The sequence below is a fragment of the Cydia pomonella genome, chromosome 1, assembly GCF_033807575.1.
Source record: "Cydia pomonella isolate Wapato2018A chromosome 1, ilCydPomo1, whole genome shotgun sequence".
NCBI classification, from domain to species: domain Eukaryota; kingdom Metazoa; phylum Arthropoda; class Insecta; order Lepidoptera; family Tortricidae; genus Cydia; species Cydia pomonella.
Window position 1 is genome coordinate 22153198 of NC_084703.1, and position 21658 is coordinate 22174855.

The window sequence follows — 21658 nt, forward strand, 5'->3', positions numbered from 1 at the left end:
AGAACTCCATTTTATAAATCTTGTTCATTATTGCTGCGTGTAAAGCTTATGGGCTAACGGGGTGAGAGTCAGAATGGCGGGTGTACCTAAATAAAATCAAATGAAAAGCATACCATATTTTTGTACCTAATTTGTACTATTAACTTAAAGTAATTATTTGTACTAATCATGTCTTAAAAATGATTTTTCTTAGGAAGATTTCTTTGTATTGGCGCCTAGCCTTTTTTAAGACATGATTTACTGAGTTATTTGAACTTAACAGATTAAACATTAAAGGTACTAAATCCTGGCGTAATAAAAATAATTGTACCTTAGCGTTTTTTCTTAAAAATGAAATCGATAATTTGAAAAATTATAACGCCTGCAAAATTGTAATAGCAAGCAAAATATAAAATGAGTAAAACTTGGAAACCAAAAATAAAATGACTCGTATTATAATTGAATATGAAGGTACAAAAAAGGTACAAAAATTTGGCTTTTATAGAATTTATCAATAACCACGGGAACATAGCGTAATAAAGTACACCCGCCATTCTGACTGTCAGGATGGCGGGTGACCTGTTTTTTGGTGATAACTTTAAGTACCGTGAGGTACAATTTTTTTTAAAGGAGGTACTAAATAGTACAAATTAGGTACAAAAATATGGTATGGTTTTCATTTAATTTTATTTAGGTACACCCGCCATTCTGACTCTCACCTAACGGGCGTACAAGACACTAAGTACATAATATAAATTAAATGAGCGACAATTACTTGTACCATCGTATTAGCCAATAGCCGTAGCTATTATATAATGAATGTGTAAAAGTTTCAGCCAATTTTTTTTAAACACACGTAATGATTACTGACTGTACTCGAAGTTTCCAAAGAATTGGCTCATCAAAACGAATCATCTGAGCTCAATCTTGAGGGGTCTCCTAATAGCCACCGAAGAGTTTTTCCATACCTCGGGCATCATCGGGTCAGCTCGATGTAAAAATTTAAAATGTACTTTTAAGGTTTCATTAAATTGTTAGTTAAAAGTGAAGTTAATATAAGTGTGTCAAAAAGGGTTCAATTAGATGGAGCATTCATGCGTTCCCAAAATTGCGCCCTCGAGTCGACTGAGGGCCGTAAAAACTTAAGTGAGCTCCGTACAAGGGGCGGTGATAGCCGCGAATACAGATAATATAGTGCAAAAGCGATAGGTACTTATCAGCAAGTCGTAAAAAGTGAGTCACGTCGAACACAGCTTAGTAAATATTATACACTGGATATAATAAATTGCCTCATCTCTGATTTATAATTTGTACCGAACGCAAGTATAGCTGCTGATTTGAACCCGGAACGTCCTGCTTCGTAGATATGATATTCTCAGGATATTCTTAGCTATTTATATGGAACAAGGTAAAATGTTCCTAATCTCGTTATGACTATCACATACAAATACGTCAGAGTAGGTACTCAGAACACGAGAACCCAATACCAGGAGCTCAAAACAAGTTCCAGTAGGGTAAATACGATATCTACAGTGAAGCTGTTTAATGAGTTTTAAGTCCTCGCTTTGGCGAGATGACATCTGCCGTCCATTCGCTTTGAACGTGCCGCGGGAGATTGACATAGCCGCTCAATTTGCAGCAATCGTTTAGTGTTTGGAAAATAGTTGCACAGTCTTTTCCAAAAAAGAAATTGTACCTAAGTAGGTACTCGAGACAGTAATACATTAAATACCAACTGTGCAAATAATTAGTAACGTGTGATGAACTTAGCTTAGCTTTTGAATATAGTGGTGAGGTCTTCCGGATAACGGGCCTGTATTTGAAATAGGCAAATTCGTAAAAACAACATGTTATATAGTCGAAGTGTTCGCGGAAGGAATTTCCTTTGAAACAGCACAGAGGACAATAATTTTGGCAGAAATACTTGATTTTTTTTTTATTAAGACTAATTCAGAGCAAGAACTGAGATAGCACACACCTTTAGATGATAAAACCAGAGACACTAAAGTTATTTGTTTGTATTAAACGGACAGTACTCGCAATCAGTACGAAGCTTATGGACCACTTCGCTGAAACAGACTACAATACGACTATTGTGACCAACGTTGTGCCAGAGAAGAATAAATAAATATTGTACTAACTTACCCAAATCGACCTTTACCTAAGTCGCAAGTAAGCTACATAAATAAAGCTTGTATTGTGATTACTAGGCGATGCTATAGTTATATAATGGATGGATATTATGTATAAATATTTATATACAATAGAGAACATCCATAACTCAGATCTGATCCACAACTCAGAAAACATCCAGAACAAACATTCGTGATATTTACTGATACTCACACAAATAAATGGCTTAGAACCCGCCGGACCTCCAGTTTCGTAAGCAGGGTCACTAATGACTAGGCTATGGGGCCGTAGAAGAATAATAATTCATTATTTTTCGAATATGAGGTACAATTAGGAATCTACATGTCCAATTTATCTCAGGAAAATATTGTACGAATAAATATGTATAGGTATTTATTTATAAGCAAGTACCTTATTAGTGGAAGTTTGATATTTCACATTTACGAGTATTATAAAAGCCCTTGTGCTGTAAGGCGATGAAGTGGCAACTCCGCTTATGGTCGATTTTACATACTTACACAATTTTGAAATCAACCATTTTGTAACATCTCGATGATATTAAAAATATGTAAAAAATAGAAATAGATTTTAAATTTAATTTATTTATTCAAAAACAGTAACAGAAGAATGCCTAGGTACATGAACGTATGTTTGACAATAGCTATTTTTATTTGGGTTAGTTGTAGAGTATTTTTGATATAATTTAAGGTTTTTTGTTAGGTGCAATTGGGACATTGTTTTTAATCATTATGAACTGATTGTTTTTATTAAAGCACTTATAATTATTGATTGATATAAAAATAAATATATATATATATATGCAATAAAAGCTTTCACTCACAATGATGAATAAATAATGTACTACAAACTATAACTAGATCAGAGATATTGTGATTAACTAGAAACGTGATTATGATTATATATACATATATAAAACGAGTATAGCTATGTATTAATATTTCCTTCTCACATCAACCTTTGGTATCTACTTATTGTAATAAAAATCAAACCATGTTAATTTATATAAATTTGATAGTAGTTATGCAATTGAAAAGCAATTAAATAGACGACGACGCTCTTTACATCGGTGCGGCGTAGCGTCACGTACTGACGTAGCGCTCGGCGTAGCGCAGGTGCTACGGCCAGGCGGTTGCTGTTTTATATAATCTCAGTTATATAATATATATAAGTGTGACACAGACATAAAATAAGCACAGCTGCATTTTATGCATACAATGCACTAATAATAAATCTTTATTCCTGTTAACATTGTATTAAGCTATGTATTGACATTTTCTTATCTTAATAAAGTCAGCAAGATATAGTTTATGTTATTTATTGTTACATAAATTATTAGGCTCTCGTAGTAAATATTATGAATGCTAACAAATTGTGTAGGTAGGTACTTAATCGATTGCATCGAGGATAATTTCATTAAGTACGGAAAAGGTTGGTGTTAACTCGATGCTTCCCACTTTCTGATAGCACCTTTAAAACATTTAGCACCAACCAGGAAGGAATTGCAATAAAAAAATCTCAAGACTAAGAAGTTATTTGTGTGTGTGCCATCCACGTGGGGGTGGCTGCGTGTGTGCGTGGTGCGCCATGATCGATGCCGGGGCGTCGCTGCCGCTCCGTGTCGTTTCCGGGCGACGTTGCCGCTCTCATCGTTAGGCGGCGTTAAGCTGAATTTGTGGATTAAACCTCTTTATGATTCTAAACAAAAGTGTTACTTTTTTGGTGTCAGTTTATAACGATAAAGCTTAACCTATCTGAGGTCAAGCTTAATGGCAACGCTGCTATCGTCTAAGACGAAAGACTTAGTTGCGCATTGTACCATATTACTTACTATGACGACAATAAATTACAAAATTAGGTTGCTTTTAAAGTTACAAGTGATAATTTGTTTGGTTCATAAAAAGTAAATGGCAGTTAAGAAGTTGACACGAGCGCTGGAATCGGCTCGCGATATGTGCCGCGAACGGTTGCTTACATAGCATTCGACAGTTCGCGCCGCTTAATCCGCACTTAATTTAAAATTAATACAACCAGGCGGCGCACAGGAAATGAGCTTAGAGTTGCGGGAGAGGGGCGGGGGGAGGGCGGCAACTGGGGGAGGTACGGGCTCCGAATTAGTTGGAATCGTCGATATATAATTCGATAACCGTCTCTTATTGCGTGGCAAAGGCGAGGTTCGCGATGTTTGCCGCTAAACCGTCTTTCAGATTGTTTTTTTTCGAGTCTCCCTCAGGGAAATGGAATTTTACAGCTCGGCCCTGCCGCCGGGATGCGCCGTCGCAAAGCAGGAAATTATATAACAGAGGTGACGCTGCTTGATAAAGATTTCCTTCATTTTATCGAAACATCAATTCACCTTGTGTTATATATATTTATTCCTAAGAACAGGTTGTGTTTTTATATTTGAATGCTTAATATTACAGAGCTTTTATTTTACTAAACGCCTGCTTCTCAGGAAGAGCTGATGCTGTTATTACCTACATGATATGTCCATGTATAAGTGACTTCAACTTATAAATTCCGCTAAAGATGAATATAATTTTGAGAACATTTTGATTTTAGAAAGAGCGCATTTAAGAATAAAAAGAGAAGGGACGGGATACTCTAAAAAAGGCCGAAAAATGCTCTGGTCGTTGCTCGTTAGACCGTCGAGCGCTTGTTTGTAAAGGTCTCCTGTTCTTGACTCGAACTTGGCCGATTGCTATCGCCTATCGAAGCCAGTGGTCTGGAATGTCTGTTGTTATATTGCTACATTATAGCCGGTTTATCGTGTGCAATACAACGCTCCAGTGAATTCTACAGCCTGGAGATCCATTATACCTGCTTATACATGTTTTAAGTGTCCATCGAATGTGTATTTACCATGCATGAATGCCAATGCCGACAAAACAAACGTTCAGGGTAAATAGTAACTATCATCATTATGGGCATTCTAAAACAAATACAATTAATGTACCAGACCAACGGCAGTTGACCCGTGTTTTGAGAAATAAAAGTTTATACGCTTAAGTAGTTGTATTTTAGATTTCATAAGTCTCATAACATTAATATGTATACCTGTAGAGTGTAGGTGTATATGAAAATTATCCAAATGGTTGAAATTTTCGAGGAGAAAATCAATGGAAAAAGGAACCTCAAAATCATATTTTAAAAACAGGTTCGAAATGTTGGAATGTATTTTATATATACGCGATATAATTCATTAAAATAATTATGTTTCATGACAAACTATCGCGGTAATCGAAGACAATATTATTTTAGCTAGAAGTTCATCTATAGAGTTAACAGAGTAGAAGTTCCCAAGATTCGCAGCAGCCATTGAAAAACTTCGCACAGAGAATAGTTTAACGAGTTCCCAGAGCTAACACTGGGAACAGCTAATTTCTTGCACTGAGAATTGCACTCCGGGCGGCCGAGTGAATTCGTACCGACTTTAACATTCTATTTCTTGCTTTTGTTCACTTGAAAAGTTGTTTAAGTGTTTGTGCGCGAACTATACATTATTTGAACATAATTTAGTGAAAATAATCCAACCCACAATCTGTTAAATTAGAACCGATCGAGACGTTCTTAAAAATTTTTGTACATTCTGTTAAAAAAGGGTCTATATATTTTTTTTTAAGATGTATCATTTTTACTAAATAAAGTTTTACGTAAAACATCACGATGTAATCTCCTTACTTTTGCGAAAAAAAATCCTAGGTGTGTGTGTGTAGGCTCCCGAACCTGATTATTCCAAAAAAACTCTGCAGAAAGGAGGCATGTCCCAAGCAGTGGGATGTATATAGGCTGGTAATAACTGATAACACCTACTGAAAATGATGTAGATATTGAGTTCAGCTAGTTGTTCAGTAATTCAAGATACAATTATTTAAAAAAAAAAGTTATATTACCTAATACTTTTACTGACTGTACATATACCAAAATACACAACAGGTAGTATATGCAGATTAAATGACGTACCTAATAAAATAAATGACAAGTATCATTGACGCATTAGGTTTTTTATACTCCGCTGTTTCATAAATTGAAATGTTTATTTGGTGTATGGTTGTAACCTAGATGGTGATTGTTAGGATTACATTGCAGGACATTGAAAAATCGCAGCCTCCAACAGCTCATGTAAATCTGAGAAGCTTATAAGGGATCTAAACTAATCATATTATCAGCTACTAGATTAGCGGTAGGAAGATATAAAGGGTCCATTGTAGTTGCGGCGGCAGTGTCGCCGGAAATGCCCCCCCTCCCTCCCCATTGCCGACGGAAATGGCGGCGAGGAGCGGAGACAGCGACATCCGCCGAGGTGAAGCCAGCGGTAGTGGGTTCAGTCGACACCCGGCCTTTGTTCCCTAAGCACCTAGCCGACAAAGACCCACTTTTGGTAAATTTGTGTTATTGGCGGCGCCAGGACGCGACGGACGGATTGCCACGTGGCCTATGCTAACTTGTTAGGGTTTTGATGTCGATTCACACAGTTGCCAATCATGTTTAATGGTATTGATATACTAAAAGGTTATTTTAAATTAATAAATCGGTAGGAAAAAACTTTGCACAACCTTACAGGTTTTTTTTTACACAGAGAAAATTTTTTGCTACCTATCCTTATAAAAATTGTACCTGCTAATATTTTAGATTAAAAAAAAATATATATTATAGGACATTATTACACATAATATAAATATTCATAATATAAATGACCTAATCTGAGACCTTATAAACGAATGATAGTAATAGTTATTAAAAAAATACCTACACAGTGGGTACAGTCACGACTGAAAATATCGATACGAAAAAAGTGCTAAAAATATACCTTAATATATGGGCAATAAAGTCGTGTATACATATTTTTGGCCCTATTTTCGTATCGAGATTTTCAGACGAGTCCGTACATTATTAATCATTTTTGAAAATGAGGTATATTCATCAGGATTGCAGTAAGGAGGCCATAGGGTACTGTTTACACTAACTTGACTTATAAAGCTCCATTAGGTACCTAATTCAGTAGATCGACCAAATACCGCAATTACGAAAATCGCATTTAAGTTTCTGAACCATCTTAAAGCTGCAAACTGTGTGTACAGTCAGCTGCAAAGATAGTTGACCCTCCCCAGCAAACAAATTTATATGCCTACCTACTTACTAGGTACCTATCTAACATCTAACCTTACTCGTACTAATTGGTTTGTGTTAAACACTTATCAAACATCTACTGTTAGTAACGGATATTGATAACCTCTTTGTTTAGCTAGTAATAACCAAATACAAACCTAATAGTAACTCAACCATACTTGAATTACTGTTCGTTGTATTTTTTTTTATTAACTGTCCGATGTTGGATGGAGTCAAGCGGAAGCAGTAGGTATTTCGGTGCTTCAGACCAGAGATGAGAAAATTACCCCATATCTGGTCGAACCTACGCTTTGTATAACCAAAGCCGGTGACCTGGCGTGAAGTACTGTTTCGCTCTATTGAGCACCCCGAGCTTCTTAGAGGCCAGTTTAGCTTTTAGTTCCAAATGACCCCGAAACTGGACTACGTTCATATTGCCGACGCCAAGTATCCCGATAATGTTGGAGATGGTAAGGGGAATGTTCTATAGTTTTGGCGCTAAGACAAATGGGTTTTTATTATTTATTTAAACTTTATTGCGCACATAAAGAAATATGTACAAATGGCGAACTTAATGCCAAAAGGCATTCTCTACTGGTCAACCATTGGGTCAAACAGAGACATTTGTGTATGTTGGTGCAGGAAAAATTAATAACAAATAATAAGGAAGGTTTTTCTTAGCGGAAAACGCGCAAAATGTGTCTTACTGGTAAACTAATTATATATAAATAAATAATATTAATATGAAAAAAAAAACAAAAAGCACTGAAAACACCATACTTGGGAATCCAGTTTAAATATTACATGTTGTTCGATCGTGTTATAGTCATAAGTCTCATAACTCATCCATATGTAATTCATTCTCACATCATGGGCAAAATTAGTTACTCACGCCCTCTATTAGATTTTATAACAAACCGAAAGACTCCCAGCCAAGTTTCACACTTATGAACTGGACACTAGCAGCGCCCTCTCTTTCAAACTCCATGAACTACTACTACTATTAGCTCAACCAGGGGGTGAGCTAGTCGTACGCTACAGCGTCATTTAGCCCTCTATAAGTAAGCCGTGTAACTTGGGTAACAAATAATACTACTTACTACTACTTAGTACTTGGGCAATATGTACCTACTTGAAGGTATGAAATATTACATTTTTCACCACACCAGCTCGTAAAGGATCTGAAAGTTTCATTTTAAACACAAGAGTGGTAAAGTAAGTTGTTGCACATTTTGAGTTCTTTCGTCATGTTGATTGTCGAATAAAATTTAAATTACGGTTTTGAATAGGATTTGAATGATAAAAGTGATAAATATTGAATAGCGTTCAATTGAATTTGATTTGTAATACTTTACAGTTAGTATTTTCCTCGCGTTGGTGTGGTGAAACATATTGTGTTTAATTCGGTAGCAAAGTTTGACTCTCGAGCCTTGAAACGCTCGCGAAACGCCCAACACTTTTCCAACCACTCTCTACGCTCGTGGTTCAATTTTGGAATCTTTCGCATGCTCGATTATTTTGCCCCCTTGTAAAAGATAAAAAAAAACGAATAATATAATTTATTTTAAAATAAATATCTAAAGAATTAAAATTATGTGTCATGGAGGCCAATTCAAACTTACATTTTGTTATCAAAATAATGCAATTTTGTTATCATCCGCCCGTGTGTATCGCTCCATAGGTAGGCATAAGACGAGCGAAATGCGCGCGCGAATGATATTCGCTATGTGCACGACTGTCACGCAACCTAGTGTCCGCAAGTCTAGGGGAAAACGTCAATTCACTACATCTTATAAAACTACTCCAAAACTAAAAACTACAGAACGGATGTTCATACGACTTTCATCTATCAATAGAGTGATTCGTGAGGAAGGCTTAGGTATATAATTTGTTAAGGTTTTGTGTAAATTGGTTGAAATATAACGATGTTGTCAGAAAAAATCACGCTGGCTAGGAGCTTTAATCGAAAACGCTGCCTAACACAATGTATGGTGGGGTTGTTTCTCATTCATAGGTCTACAAAAAAGTCCGCGACATTAAATGTCCATCTTTTAAGGATAACTTACTATACACATTCTTAACTTCTAGAAAAAGATCACGTAATATGTGGCATTTACAAAGCTATTTATATGGATACATTATTAACAGTTATCAAATTAAATACGTTAGTTATATTAAGCATTTCATATAGATTCCAATGGTCACTTACACCATACAATTTAAATGAATATTTCAGGAGAAATCGTAAATCAAAGTTTCATTTCGAGCCATACAATTGTACGAAATGTTAAAGACGCTATCCGCAGTTGGATTTAATTTCTACCACCTTATGCGCTGGGATCGCTTTACTTACCCCCACCACGCACTTCGCACGGTCCCAATACCTAAGTATGTAGGTATCGGCAGAAGAGTTGAGGTGAATGATTAAGATTACACTCACAGTTACACAGTACTAATCGCAAAACCAGTTTTGAATGAATGAATGAGTGTTAATAAGCGCACCATATCAAGCTAAAAAATCGGTTGGGGGTTCATCAATTACATGATTGTGATGTTGTGTGCGTGACTTCAACCCTAGTGCCCATACGTGTACCTATAGCATTTTTCAAACGGCATGGGTAACGTGACAGATGTCATCTCCATACAATTTATAACCTTAAAACGCAAAATCTCCCAAAATATTACTGAGATGACATCTGACACCGTACCCATGCTGTTGAAAATAGTAATACTACGAATGACATAATTTGTCTCCCCCCCCCCCCCCTCTACTTCACCCCTTGTTATTAAATCGGTGCTAACCCTCAGAGTATTTAGACATATCCAGATTTAATATATTTTTAACCACAGAGACTCAGATCATTATTATACATTGTATTGTAGTAATTATTAATTTTATTATTATTATAATGTAATGTTCACCCAGGTATTGGCTGTTGTTTTTATAAAATTATAAATGTTATTATGTGTTTTTCATATCACTTTATAATGTTACTATAAATCGTCAGGTGACAAGCAAAACTCACTAATTACCACCACAAGTTCATAGCCATAATGAACCACATTGCTACTAAAATTAGGTTGATTTTTGTTTAATATTTTTTTAGTAATTAGTGAGTTTTGCTTATCACCTGACGAAATGTTGTATTGACTTGTAAAAGAGGCCTACTTGCAGAATACATTTTTGAACTTTGATTATTCTATATAGACTGGAGACGCCATGTCTGTCATTTTTTGTACAAAACTGTCTGCTGATTTTTGCGGGGGAGAGGCACGTCAAATGTGTGGCTATTTGTACGTAACGTAAAAATAGCCATGTTAGATAAATATCAGTCCATACATAAATATGCACATCGCACTGCAAACATAAACACGCAAATAAATTTAACAAACCGGTATACCTGTTTATATAAATAATAATAATTTGTTAAAGGGGTTCGAACGTTAATTTTAAGTTTAAAATAAATAAAGATATCATCATATGGAAATTATTTTTAAAAGGGGCATACAGAATTTTAAATACTTGTTCATTTATTTTTTACTTATTTTTCTTCTTGTCCGCTTTTAATTTGTACACCAATTGCGATTCCAACATTTCCTTCAGGTAGATATATTTAGTTCCCCACGGTGAGTATGATAAATACCACTCTTGGAACATTTCATAGTCAAAAGGGTCCACGTAGTTAGCTTGCCTATCCATTAGTACGGCATCTATAATTTCTTCAGGTCTAAGAGGCTTGAAGTATAGCTGGGCTATACGATCTGCGGAGAGTAACTTGTCCAGCGCACGTTTGATGGAGTTCACGTCATATCCGCGAAGCGTCTGCGCCGCGCTGTGCACGTTGAAGCTACGAGAAATCCCGTGGTATTTCATTAAAACCTTCATTAAAACCAAGCAAATGCTTCCATAATCAGATCTTGGTATTAGAATCAGCGAAGGAAAAGCTTTAGACAATAAGGCCGGTTTTGCGAGCCACGGTTCGGATGCGGTTCCTAAAACCATAATCTTGTCTGAGGGCGTTAAAGGTTTTACGATCTCTTTAAAGAAATCCTTCGAGAGCCGCTGTGGATCAAACCACTTATCCTCTTTAGGTACAGCTTTATAAAAAACTTTGTCAGCATTATCAACTAATATTACGGTGGGCTGCATAATTCGACTTATTTCGTTAATGTACTTAAACATGGTTTTTAGGGCAGGGCCAGGAAATTTATCATACACATTGGTAGGCGATAGATCTATCAAAATTGAGTTTGTCTCGGTTGCAATGGCGTACACCAAAGTTCTTTTGCCACTTCCTTTGGGGCCTACAAGCAGTTGCGAGCGAACTGCATCGGGACATGAGCAACCTGAAGTCAAAAGGCATAAAACTCTTACTTGCTCTCTGACGTCACCCAAACATGGAGGTGGAAAAGAAGGAGTCCAGAGAACTGCTCTCATATCTGCGGCCGCGTAATTTAGATCACCCCAGTAATCGTCAAGCGTTGTACGGGGGTATTTTCGAATAATACCCTCATCAACTAATGTTTGAAACATCATCGCAGGTGTAATTTTATTGCGCTTTTGGGCACCTTTTTTCCTCGGTTTTTTTCTTTTTTTACTTTGAGGAATTTCTGTAACACCGGCATCTTCGTAGTCTATTTTAAGCGATGCTTTTAACAATTGTAATTCAACCCTCATCATTTCGTCGACTATAGGGCGAAGCTGTAAATTTACGTCTTGGTATGCAGTTTCAGTTATGAACTCCTTCACAAAACCTCTCATAACATCCAATGGAGCATCTGGAGTGTCAATATCCTTCCATTGGTTTTGATATATGTTCCAGGCTTCCTGTAGACCATAAAAGTTCTTGCCAATAGAAATATATACTCCAGGATCATTATCAGGGTTTAAACGCGATTTTCTGTAATTTTCGAGTCTTTTTATTTCTTTTTCTTTTGCTTCTAATTCTAATCGTTTCTTTTCTGCTTTCGCTTCAGCTTTTTCGGCTTTTATTTGTTCAGGAGTCTTTGGATTGCCACTTTCAGCTTTTTTTCTTTTTATTTCTGCTTCTCGCCACTCTATAAATTCAGGGATTGTAAACGTTTCTCCTCGTACTACCAAAATAGAACCTCCTTCATCTGGCCATGGATACTCATCAAATACACGGACTGCATAATACCATTCACTGAACCATTGTCTAACTTCTGCAGAAATGTCTTCCATAATATCATCTTTCCTTAGCCTTAAAACATGAGTTTTTTCTTTAACATTTGCTTCCATCCATTCCTGAAAATATTTTTTACGAAATTCACGTCGGACATTTCTTACTTTTTCAAGTTCGGGTTTAGCTGATGGAGGTAACCAAGATGGAATAATCATTCCAAGCAGTCTTCTTCGTTCATTCTCTTTAGTTTTCTCCCTTTTGAGCAACATAAAACGTCTGTATACTTGTTGTATCAAGCCGGATGCTTTTATACGAAGCGATTCTCTTGCTGCAGGCTTTTTTAACCCAGCCAGTTCCAAATACAAATCAGTGTCTTTATTATACTTTTTAATTTTTTCTCTGGTAATCGTACGTGCTCTCTCCATACGTTGAATATTCCATAAATGTCCATTATATACTCTTAGAAATTCTCTTTCAGCGATTTCTTCTGGAGACAGCTGTTCAGATCCTTCTGATTCAGAAATGTCTTCACCCATAGCCAATTTTCTATGGATTTCTGCTTCTTTTTCCTCTCGTATTCTTTCCTCTTCTGCTTGTCTTTCTTCTTCCAAACGTTCTGCTTCAGAAGGAGTCGGCTCTGGATCACCTAATCGATTACCAGCAAAAATTTCGTCAATTATATATTGCATTTCTTGTTGACGTACCTCAAATGGATAAAAATAAGGAGTAATTATTTGTATATCTTGAGGCACTAAAAGCAATTGCTGTAATGCATTTTCGGGGTACGTATATTCAAACGCTTCTACTTCTTGTAATGTCCATTTTAATTCGAGAATGCGACATGTTAAAGCATCTATAATTGCTTTTATACAAGGTCTTCTTTGAACTTGTTCCATCTGATCATAGGAATCGCATAGTTTGTTGTATAGGGCGCAGTATTTGCAGTATACCCGTGCCACCAGTTCCACGGCTGTAGCCTGCGGCTTGATGCCGAGGAAGTTGTTAGCAAACTCTTGCAGGCGGGCATCTTCTATTAAAGCTACATTGAAATCCTTTTTAATTTGAAGCCACCGTTCATAATAATCTTTGTTAGCCATTACGTAGATTTTGTGATTAATTAAAACAATAAAAATAGGATCTATACACAAAAACTATGAATAAATAAATGTAATAAATACAATTTTTCTAAATCATATTTGTCACCGACTTTTCAATGACATGTTTGACATGTTGTTGATTTTTAGCAGAAAGTATACCCGTGAACTATCATGGGTGTAACAATAAAGGTAGGATTAGTATCTAAACCGGTACAGGAAAATTTCGGGTTATTTCAAGAAATTTATAAAATGACTCCAGCTTTACAACATTACTTCCACCGCTTTGCTTCCAATCATTAGGTAAATCCCGTTCTATTTCTGATATGTGTGAAGATCTGAATATACTTAACTGAACTTTCATAGAGTCCGTTTATGCTAACTCTACGCCGATTTACTGTACCAAATTGTGAAAGACTATCAATTCGTACAGTTTATTATGTATAATTAACATGGACACGTTACAATAAGAGATGCCTCGCTAAATTTGCTTTGAGGATCCACGAGGCATCAGCCTCATCGGAGATGAAATAATTTAATGGATTTTCAAAAAATACATTTTATTTCGTAATAAGACAAAAATTGCAATTTTCACTAGGTAGTCTTATTTCCGTAATACAACGATGCCCGTTTATAACACATCTGATTTCCGGCTAAAAAAAAGAGTTTGTTGAAAATCGGCGAATAGGATTTTTAGTATCTCTTCAATTGGAATCGTGTATCCTGAGAACAAATTCAACTATGCAATTGGATCTCCTAGTAAATATTATATTCTTTGATACACAGTTAGCGATACAGAGTTAGCGATATAGAGTCAATGAAACTTTTTGTATAATTGACTCTGTATACCAATTTTCAGTCCCCTATTACTTACTTCAGTTCATGCCAGTTTTGCTGAAGCGACGTAATTGGTGTTGGAGCCAAGGTTAATTGAAATCGACAAATCCCTAAGTTTGATTAAATTCATTTCTTGGAACTTACGCTTCGAGGAACCTCAAAAACCTAATTCTAACCAGTCGTACTCAAATACAGGCGTGAACAAGAAAAATAGTGTCAGGCCTAGTTTTCTCGGAATAGCAGTATAGATAGATATAGGGTTTCTTACTTATATTTATTCCTCATCTTCTACACTTTTTAGTTAGGTACGGTTCAAGAAAGATAAGGAAACGCTAAAGAATATCCTGGTTTAAACCACCCGTGGCTCGAGTGCTTATCTAATCTAAAGATATTTGTATATTACACGTAAGGTTTTTTTATTATTATTTAGACTTTAAGCACATAAGCTGGTAACAATCATAATAGTTTTTACAGTACATATGGTGCTACTTTACCGCACTAGTGCGAGAATTAGCATATTACGTTACTGTCCGGACATTTAAAGGGCCATATATACTGTAAAATGTTGTACGATACATGTGCGAATAGGTAATTCGCAACTCGTGTCGATTTAAAACACTCCCTTCAGTCGTGTTTTAATTTATCGCCACTCGTTTCGAATTTCCTATTTTTTGCACTTGTATCGAAATGTACTATTAGATAGTTCTCAACTTGAAGAATTATCATTAATGTAAATAAGTGTATTATTATAAAGTAATAACTCTCCATTCTCCATTACAATTACATAAATACATTGTATATTTGTTATAAATCATGGCTTTCAGTTTTCAGCCCTGTTTCATTCAAATCTAACAGATATCGGTGCAAAAATAGTCACATTAAAAAAAGTAAGGGTGTTCTCTGACAACAATACCCACCCCCTAGCTGGTTACAATAAAAATGTTTTAAGTGCGCCTCCGTACGTTCCATTGAACATGTGAATCGACGGCGCACGCGCTGCCGGCTACTTCCGGAGTGTGACGCGTGCCGCGCGCCTTTCTGCCGCCCGCGCCGCTGTCTAAGCGATACCCGACCAACGATGCACGTTACGACTACGTCACATCATCGACAGGTATCAACAGGCGATTACTTCGAGATTTATGATTTACCGTAGTACCTAAATAGTGACGAAACTATCTTTGATGATCCCTACGGCCAAATATGACACCTAGCGATGTCCTTTTGCAATCCTGGCAAAACTCTAATTTAGTTTGTTCGGTTTATAGATATGTAGAATTAGAATAATTTATGTTACTTACCGTCGGATGCAAGGAAAATTACAGATACAAATACCTTTGGATTTTACTTATGTTTTACCAACAATGCTGGTATAAAAAAAATATATTACCTATTCTTGATATTTTTCCACGACATCACCGCATATCGCAAGTTGATAAGTTATGAATGTCATAAAAAGGGTTTCGTAAAATTTTATTATATTCGTTTTTTATTATAGGTATAATATAATATAAGTTATTATAGTTGTTATAGTGCTAACAAAATTTATAAGCCTTTAAAAGTTGATACAAAAAGCACTCGCTTGTATCTTGCACCAACCGGGACTGTAGCTTGTCCGAAATGCAACCTAACAATGATTTATTTAGTATCCCTCCTATGTATTCATTATGGGTGTAGAAATTTAAGCCATTTATTTTGTTAACTCTGTCTCGGGCAATAAAGTTTGCTTGGGGTTGGATTAAAGGGATCACGGCACATGAATAGTTTGTAATCTTAATGTTTGTATTGAGATTATTTTTAGTTCATTTGCATAACGAGGCACACGTTGAATTTTAGAATGGGTTACAAATGGTTTTATGGTATTGCAGATGTAAAATTTGTAAGTAAATACATGTAAAATATGTAAGTAAAGTGCTTTTTTTTATTTAGTGCTTCATTCGATTTATACGTTAGCGGAGTGAGTATTTATAAGTTATTGTAACTAATGAGTAAATACAATATTTTATGTACCATCATGGTTCTTACGACGAACGGATCTTTTCATTAGCGTCCATAAAGCGGTACTCGTTAAACCGAATCCGTGACAAATTAATGCCGACTCCAGTGATCGCCGCCGCCGCCGCCGCCCAGCCGGTTAGCGATCGTGATGCGCCGGAACCGAACGGCAGAATGATTGACTGCCCGATACGAGGGAGCCTGCGAGCGGTGCGAGCACCCCGGTGCTACGCCAACTAAACGCCATTCACACTCGTCCGCAGCGTTTACTCGATTCCGAAGCATCAAAATTGTTTTTCTTTATTTTCATTGCATGATCAGAAATAACATTATTTACTACGAGATAACATTATTTAATTGATTAATTTTATGCAAGTATGTAGCATTAAATGCAACATGCGTAATGGAGTCAATCAGTTCTACTAGTTTACCCTGAAATTCAACAATGTAAGTGCAGGTGCCGGTTGTACGAGAGTAACGAGAGTGGTAGTAGCAGCTGAAGGTCCCGGCGTAGTTTTGCCTATATTTAAGTAAACAACGAGTAAAACATATAAATCTTTAAATTAATAGGAGCCTATTCGACATTAAAAATAAGTAAACGTATAAATATAATTTTAGTTTATGCCTCTACCTATTGCCTATACTTATATGATTATAACTTTTTGAATTGTAATTAGGTTTATTTAGCTAGTCAAGAGGCTTAACGCGACAATATAGTAAACAATGTAGTGTGTACAGATAACATTTTAAATTACCACTACTCTCCATGACCCATGCATGACTTGACAACTTAATTAAAACATTATTGAAATGCGGCAACAATTGCGAAGATAAGCGTGTCCCATTACACCAGCGTAGCAATTACCAGGATAGTTCAACCCCACATCTTTTGTGGACCGCGGGAAAAAATCAAAGCTCGGCACGGTTGTCACCGCGAATCGGCATTGCGCCCGCCACTCGCGCGCAGCGCAACCCTCGCCACTCGACATCGAGACACCGTAAAAAATTAAGCCACACTTACTGGCGCCTATTATTTCTAACAAATTAAGCAGTGTAGTAGTTAAGTATGCGTATTTTAGAGTAGATTATATGAGCGACCATTCGAATAAAAAACGGTCTAATGAGTCTAATGACTAAGCATCCGACACTGTTCTAAACGCGAAACTGGAATGCAATAACAAAAAAACTACTACAATGCTACCACAATGTATTCACTGACGACCGGTTTGGCCTAGTGGGTAGTGACCCTGGCTACGAAGCTGATGGTCCCGGGTTCAAATCCTGGTAAGGGCATTTATTCGTGTGATGAGCATGGATATTTGTTCCTGAGTCATGGGTGTTTTCTATGTAAGTATTTAAGTATTTATAAATATTTATATATTATATATATCGTTGTCTAATTCCCCTAAACACAAGCCTTATTTGTGTAATAATGTCGCTAAGATAATTTATTGGTACAAAGTTCCTTATGTTCGATAAGGATAAGGTTGGCGGATGGAGGCTAGGCAAAGAAAGTGTAAGATTTTTCCGTCACGGCCCACTTTTGCCTAATTTTTTTTATCGAGATTAAGTAGCCTATTTTCACCTACTTTCGATTCTCCAGTTTAGTTCAGATGGCGCAGTTGGCACAGCCGCTTAGAAACAGGTTCGATCCCCGGACATAATATGCAGATAGGGATATTACTTTATATATTGTTTTGCACTTGAATTTCATATTTTTGATTGACTAAGGGAGTATGCAGCACGAGCTAAGCGTATGAGTTTCAGCTTGTACGAAAATGTTTCTTATGTTTGGTTGTTCTCCCTGCCTGTAAGTCGCATTTCTAAACTGAATTGTGAAACTTCGTAAGCAGATTTGATAATTATTATTTTGTCGATTAAGTTTTTCTTTTGATATTGTATTTCTTAATCAATAATATAATACGTTTATCAATAATAATGTACCTACTTCGTTCCAATTTAACCGAGTGTTCCACGACACTCATGCATTGTTTTATTGGTTATTTTAATTCTATGATTTAAATACGTAATACAATTTGCTTTTTTTACATAAATACAAGACGCTCTAATAAAAATTTAAACATCCGTAATATTTGGTTGCAAAACTGGTTTGATACTTGTAGCACTTAGGTAAAATATTTTACAAAAGTGAAGAACGAACCCAGATGTAATTTATTGTGTATATGACATACATCTAGCTAATCGACAATATCGCAGAATAGTAGTGTTTATCTCGCTTTATAATTGTTATCATATGTAGCAATTTTTATCGGCTACCGCCTGTGACTCCATGGTTTGCCAATCTCACTCTAAATCTGACTGAGATAACTGGTCCGACTTTACAAACGTAAAATAGTTATTATATTACCTAAAACGTTTTTATTCATATTTTATTACAAGAGAGTATTTATGTATAAATATTCGCAACCTCGTCGAGTATATGCCGGCATGATTATTATTATTTTATCATATTAGGCAATACATTAATACATTTCTCATTCATTAAAAATACCTAATTTTTCAAAGTTTATATTATTCCCTAAATAATTCTGAGACCCTCTTTATCATGGGAATAAAGAGCCTTTTAAAAACTCGTTTCACCAACAACCTCTTCAATATCGAGGGTCCTTAATTAGCAGCAAAACATGTGACGACGCGTGCCGCTACTTACTCACCGCGTCGAGGCTCATAGGATCCACGTTACTACAATAATTTACAAAATATATGTACAGTCGAGGAAATTGATTCTTTAGCAGGTTGTGGTTCACTTTACACTGGAAAGCTCATAGCATAAGTATCTACAACCAAATTTACTTGAACCGCAAATTGCTAAAGAATCAATTTCCTCGACCGTACTTATATCAAACACCACCACGTTAAACAAAGAAACAGAACTATAAAGTAGACCTGCGTCAATTATGTAAGTACACTTGAATTATGTTTAGATGATAAGAACCTCTACGAAAATAACGACTTTGATATGCATCGACGCACTTAAATTATAACAGTCACAAATATAGAATGCTCACAGCAGTCTGTAGTCCTTAACCGCTTCACCAACCGAAATGAGTATCTCTTTGAAGTCGGGGAGGTAACTTTTAATTGTATGACAGCGACGGTTCTTTCAGATCCTCGAAGCTTTGACCGCACGCTTGGCTAGACAAATACAAGCGTCTTTACGGGGCAGCAACGACAACTTAACATGCCAACTATTTTCTGCGTAATTAACTTTTTGAGAGACAAGTTAATTCTAATAAATTTTGTAGGCTTTTGATCAGGATTTTTTCACCCCCTAGGCGAAAGTGAACCAAAGTTACATAATATTTTTTTCTTAGATTATCTTTATCGGGGCTACGCAAAATTATAGTATTTATATTTAATTGTTACACGTTTTTACAAATGCAAATGCCATTAAAAAAAACTATTAGCAGCTTTAGAGTTGTAAAAAAACACAGTCATGGATTTTAGCATTTATGGTGGCATAATATTTGATTCTAATTAGAATTAAAATGATGTTTGTCTTTCACAATGCTAATACAACTCCTTACCAAACTTCTTTTACCATACTGACTAATTCTTTTTGGGAATTTTAATCATTCCGCCTACTAAATTTTTGAGGAGAAATTACTGGGCTTATAACTTACTTACAATAAAAATAAAAACAGGTAAACAATCGTTACACATTATGGTTTCAAATCACAGTATCTGCATATGACCAGTATAGAATGATAGTAGTAGTAGTGTAGTAGTAGTAATAGTCATCAGTATGAGGTTCTTCAAAAAAGGAGTGTACAGTTTTTTAAAGGGTCGGCAACGCGCATGTAACACCTCTGGAGTTGCAGGCGTCTATAGGCTACGGTGACTGCTTACCATCAGGCGGGTCATTTTTCCATGGAACATCACAAATACTCGCTACTCGACTAAATTACTAGCGAAGTCCGAACCAGCCTTAAAGGTATTTTTAAAACTTGTTAAAAGAGGCACTTGATGCGGATTAAATTAGCTATCTCGTAATTCTACCTGCAAACCAAAGTAGGTATATCTTAAATCCATCAAGGCCCGACAAGGTGAAGGCGTAATTACTTTTTTTAATGGAATTCGTTTAAATAATTACCTGAACATTTGGTGGCACGAAGAGAATCGGACAGCGTCGGCGTGGAGTAGCCCTTTCCAAGACCGGTGGTCAGTTTGTCTGATCCTGGGGGTAAAGGTACATTTTATTTCTCATTGAATTTTTCCTAATGGTTAAAACGCGCATTTTCTTATTTAGAATTTACAACAGTGGGAATGATACCCACCTATGAAATAATTAACTGTGATGTCAAATTAAATAAGCATGACATTTCCATTCCAATTTTCATATTACCAATTACTTCAAAATAACATATCATTCTTACTGATAGTGTCTGGTCCATAAATAATATTCATAAAAAAACCCTCTCCCACGCCTGTGGCGCTACGACTCCACGAGTAATAGGTACCCATTATTCCGCACTGCTCTACGCAATATGCTTAGAGCTATTTATTTGTAGAGAATAAATAAATATGTCGCGCACTTTTCGGGTGGTCACGGGCAGCGCATAAATCTCAAAATGAAGGGGAAGAGCTCATCATTACTGGTATTTCTATCGAACAATTAAGTACACATTGTCCGGGCTACGGTTCCCATGAAATGGTGAGCACAACATACTGACGTGACAGATCTATAGGGAGTTAAGTATCAAGAGGTCGACATGATAATGTAATGTTTAACGCGACGGTGTTAAGTTGTCATTTGCTTGCGCTTTTTTCATTCGCCCTTCCTTTAGATGTACTAGCATGCGCTTGCTGATGTTTACGTCGTGCGCGGGCGCAAGGCAGCGCGCCATCTATTGTCATTGCTAGGGAGTTAAAAATGATATCACTCGACGTAATGCGCACACTATTATAGTGCTGATTTATACAAGGTTTGCGCGTGAGTGGCCATTGATTGTGTAGTAATTGTTTGTTTTTGCAGTGGGACGGGGATGATTCTGTGAGAACGCTTTCAAGTGCGGATTGACTTATTGGCTTAATGTAAGTGTTTAATGATGTGTTTTGTTGTTTGTTTTTATTAGGGGCTGCGTTGATTCGCGACATACGGGTTTTTATCCGCCAATAGGTTGTAGGTAATAGTTAATTTATTCTTTAAACAATTATTAAAAGACTAATGTTTTTTTTTAAATATCAAGTATTTGTTAAGTAGTATATACCCGTAATTTTTAGGCAGTCTCATTATCATATGAAGTATAGCTTTGCTTTCGATTACCTATTAGGTAACAATCGAAAGTGTCATCAATAAAATGGGCGTGTTTGTGTGTTGTTTACGTATAC

General features: G+C 36.2%; 2 protein-coding genes across 3 annotated transcripts in view; both read right to left on the reverse strand.

The window, feature by feature from the left end:
• LOC133527480 (DNA-binding protein D-ETS-3) overlaps positions 1 to 21658 on the reverse strand; it is a 109871-nt gene that overhangs the window by 56831 nt on the left and 31382 nt on the right. For both annotated transcript variants that reach the window (XM_061864514.1, XM_061864506.1), the window contains exon 3: positions 20421 to 20504. In XM_061864514.1, the coding sequence (XP_061720498.1) occupies positions 20421 to 20504 (84 nt within the window). The remainder of the gene's footprint in view (positions 1 to 20420; positions 20505 to 21658) is intronic.
• Positions 10117 to 19361, reverse strand: LOC133527205 (IQ and AAA domain-containing protein 1-like). The gene has a single exon (XM_061864108.1). It carries the CDS (start codon positions 13478 to 13480, stop codon positions 10778 to 10780), a length of 2703 nt encoding a protein of 900 aa, XP_061720092.1. The 5' UTR covers positions 13481 to 19361; the 3' UTR covers positions 10117 to 10777.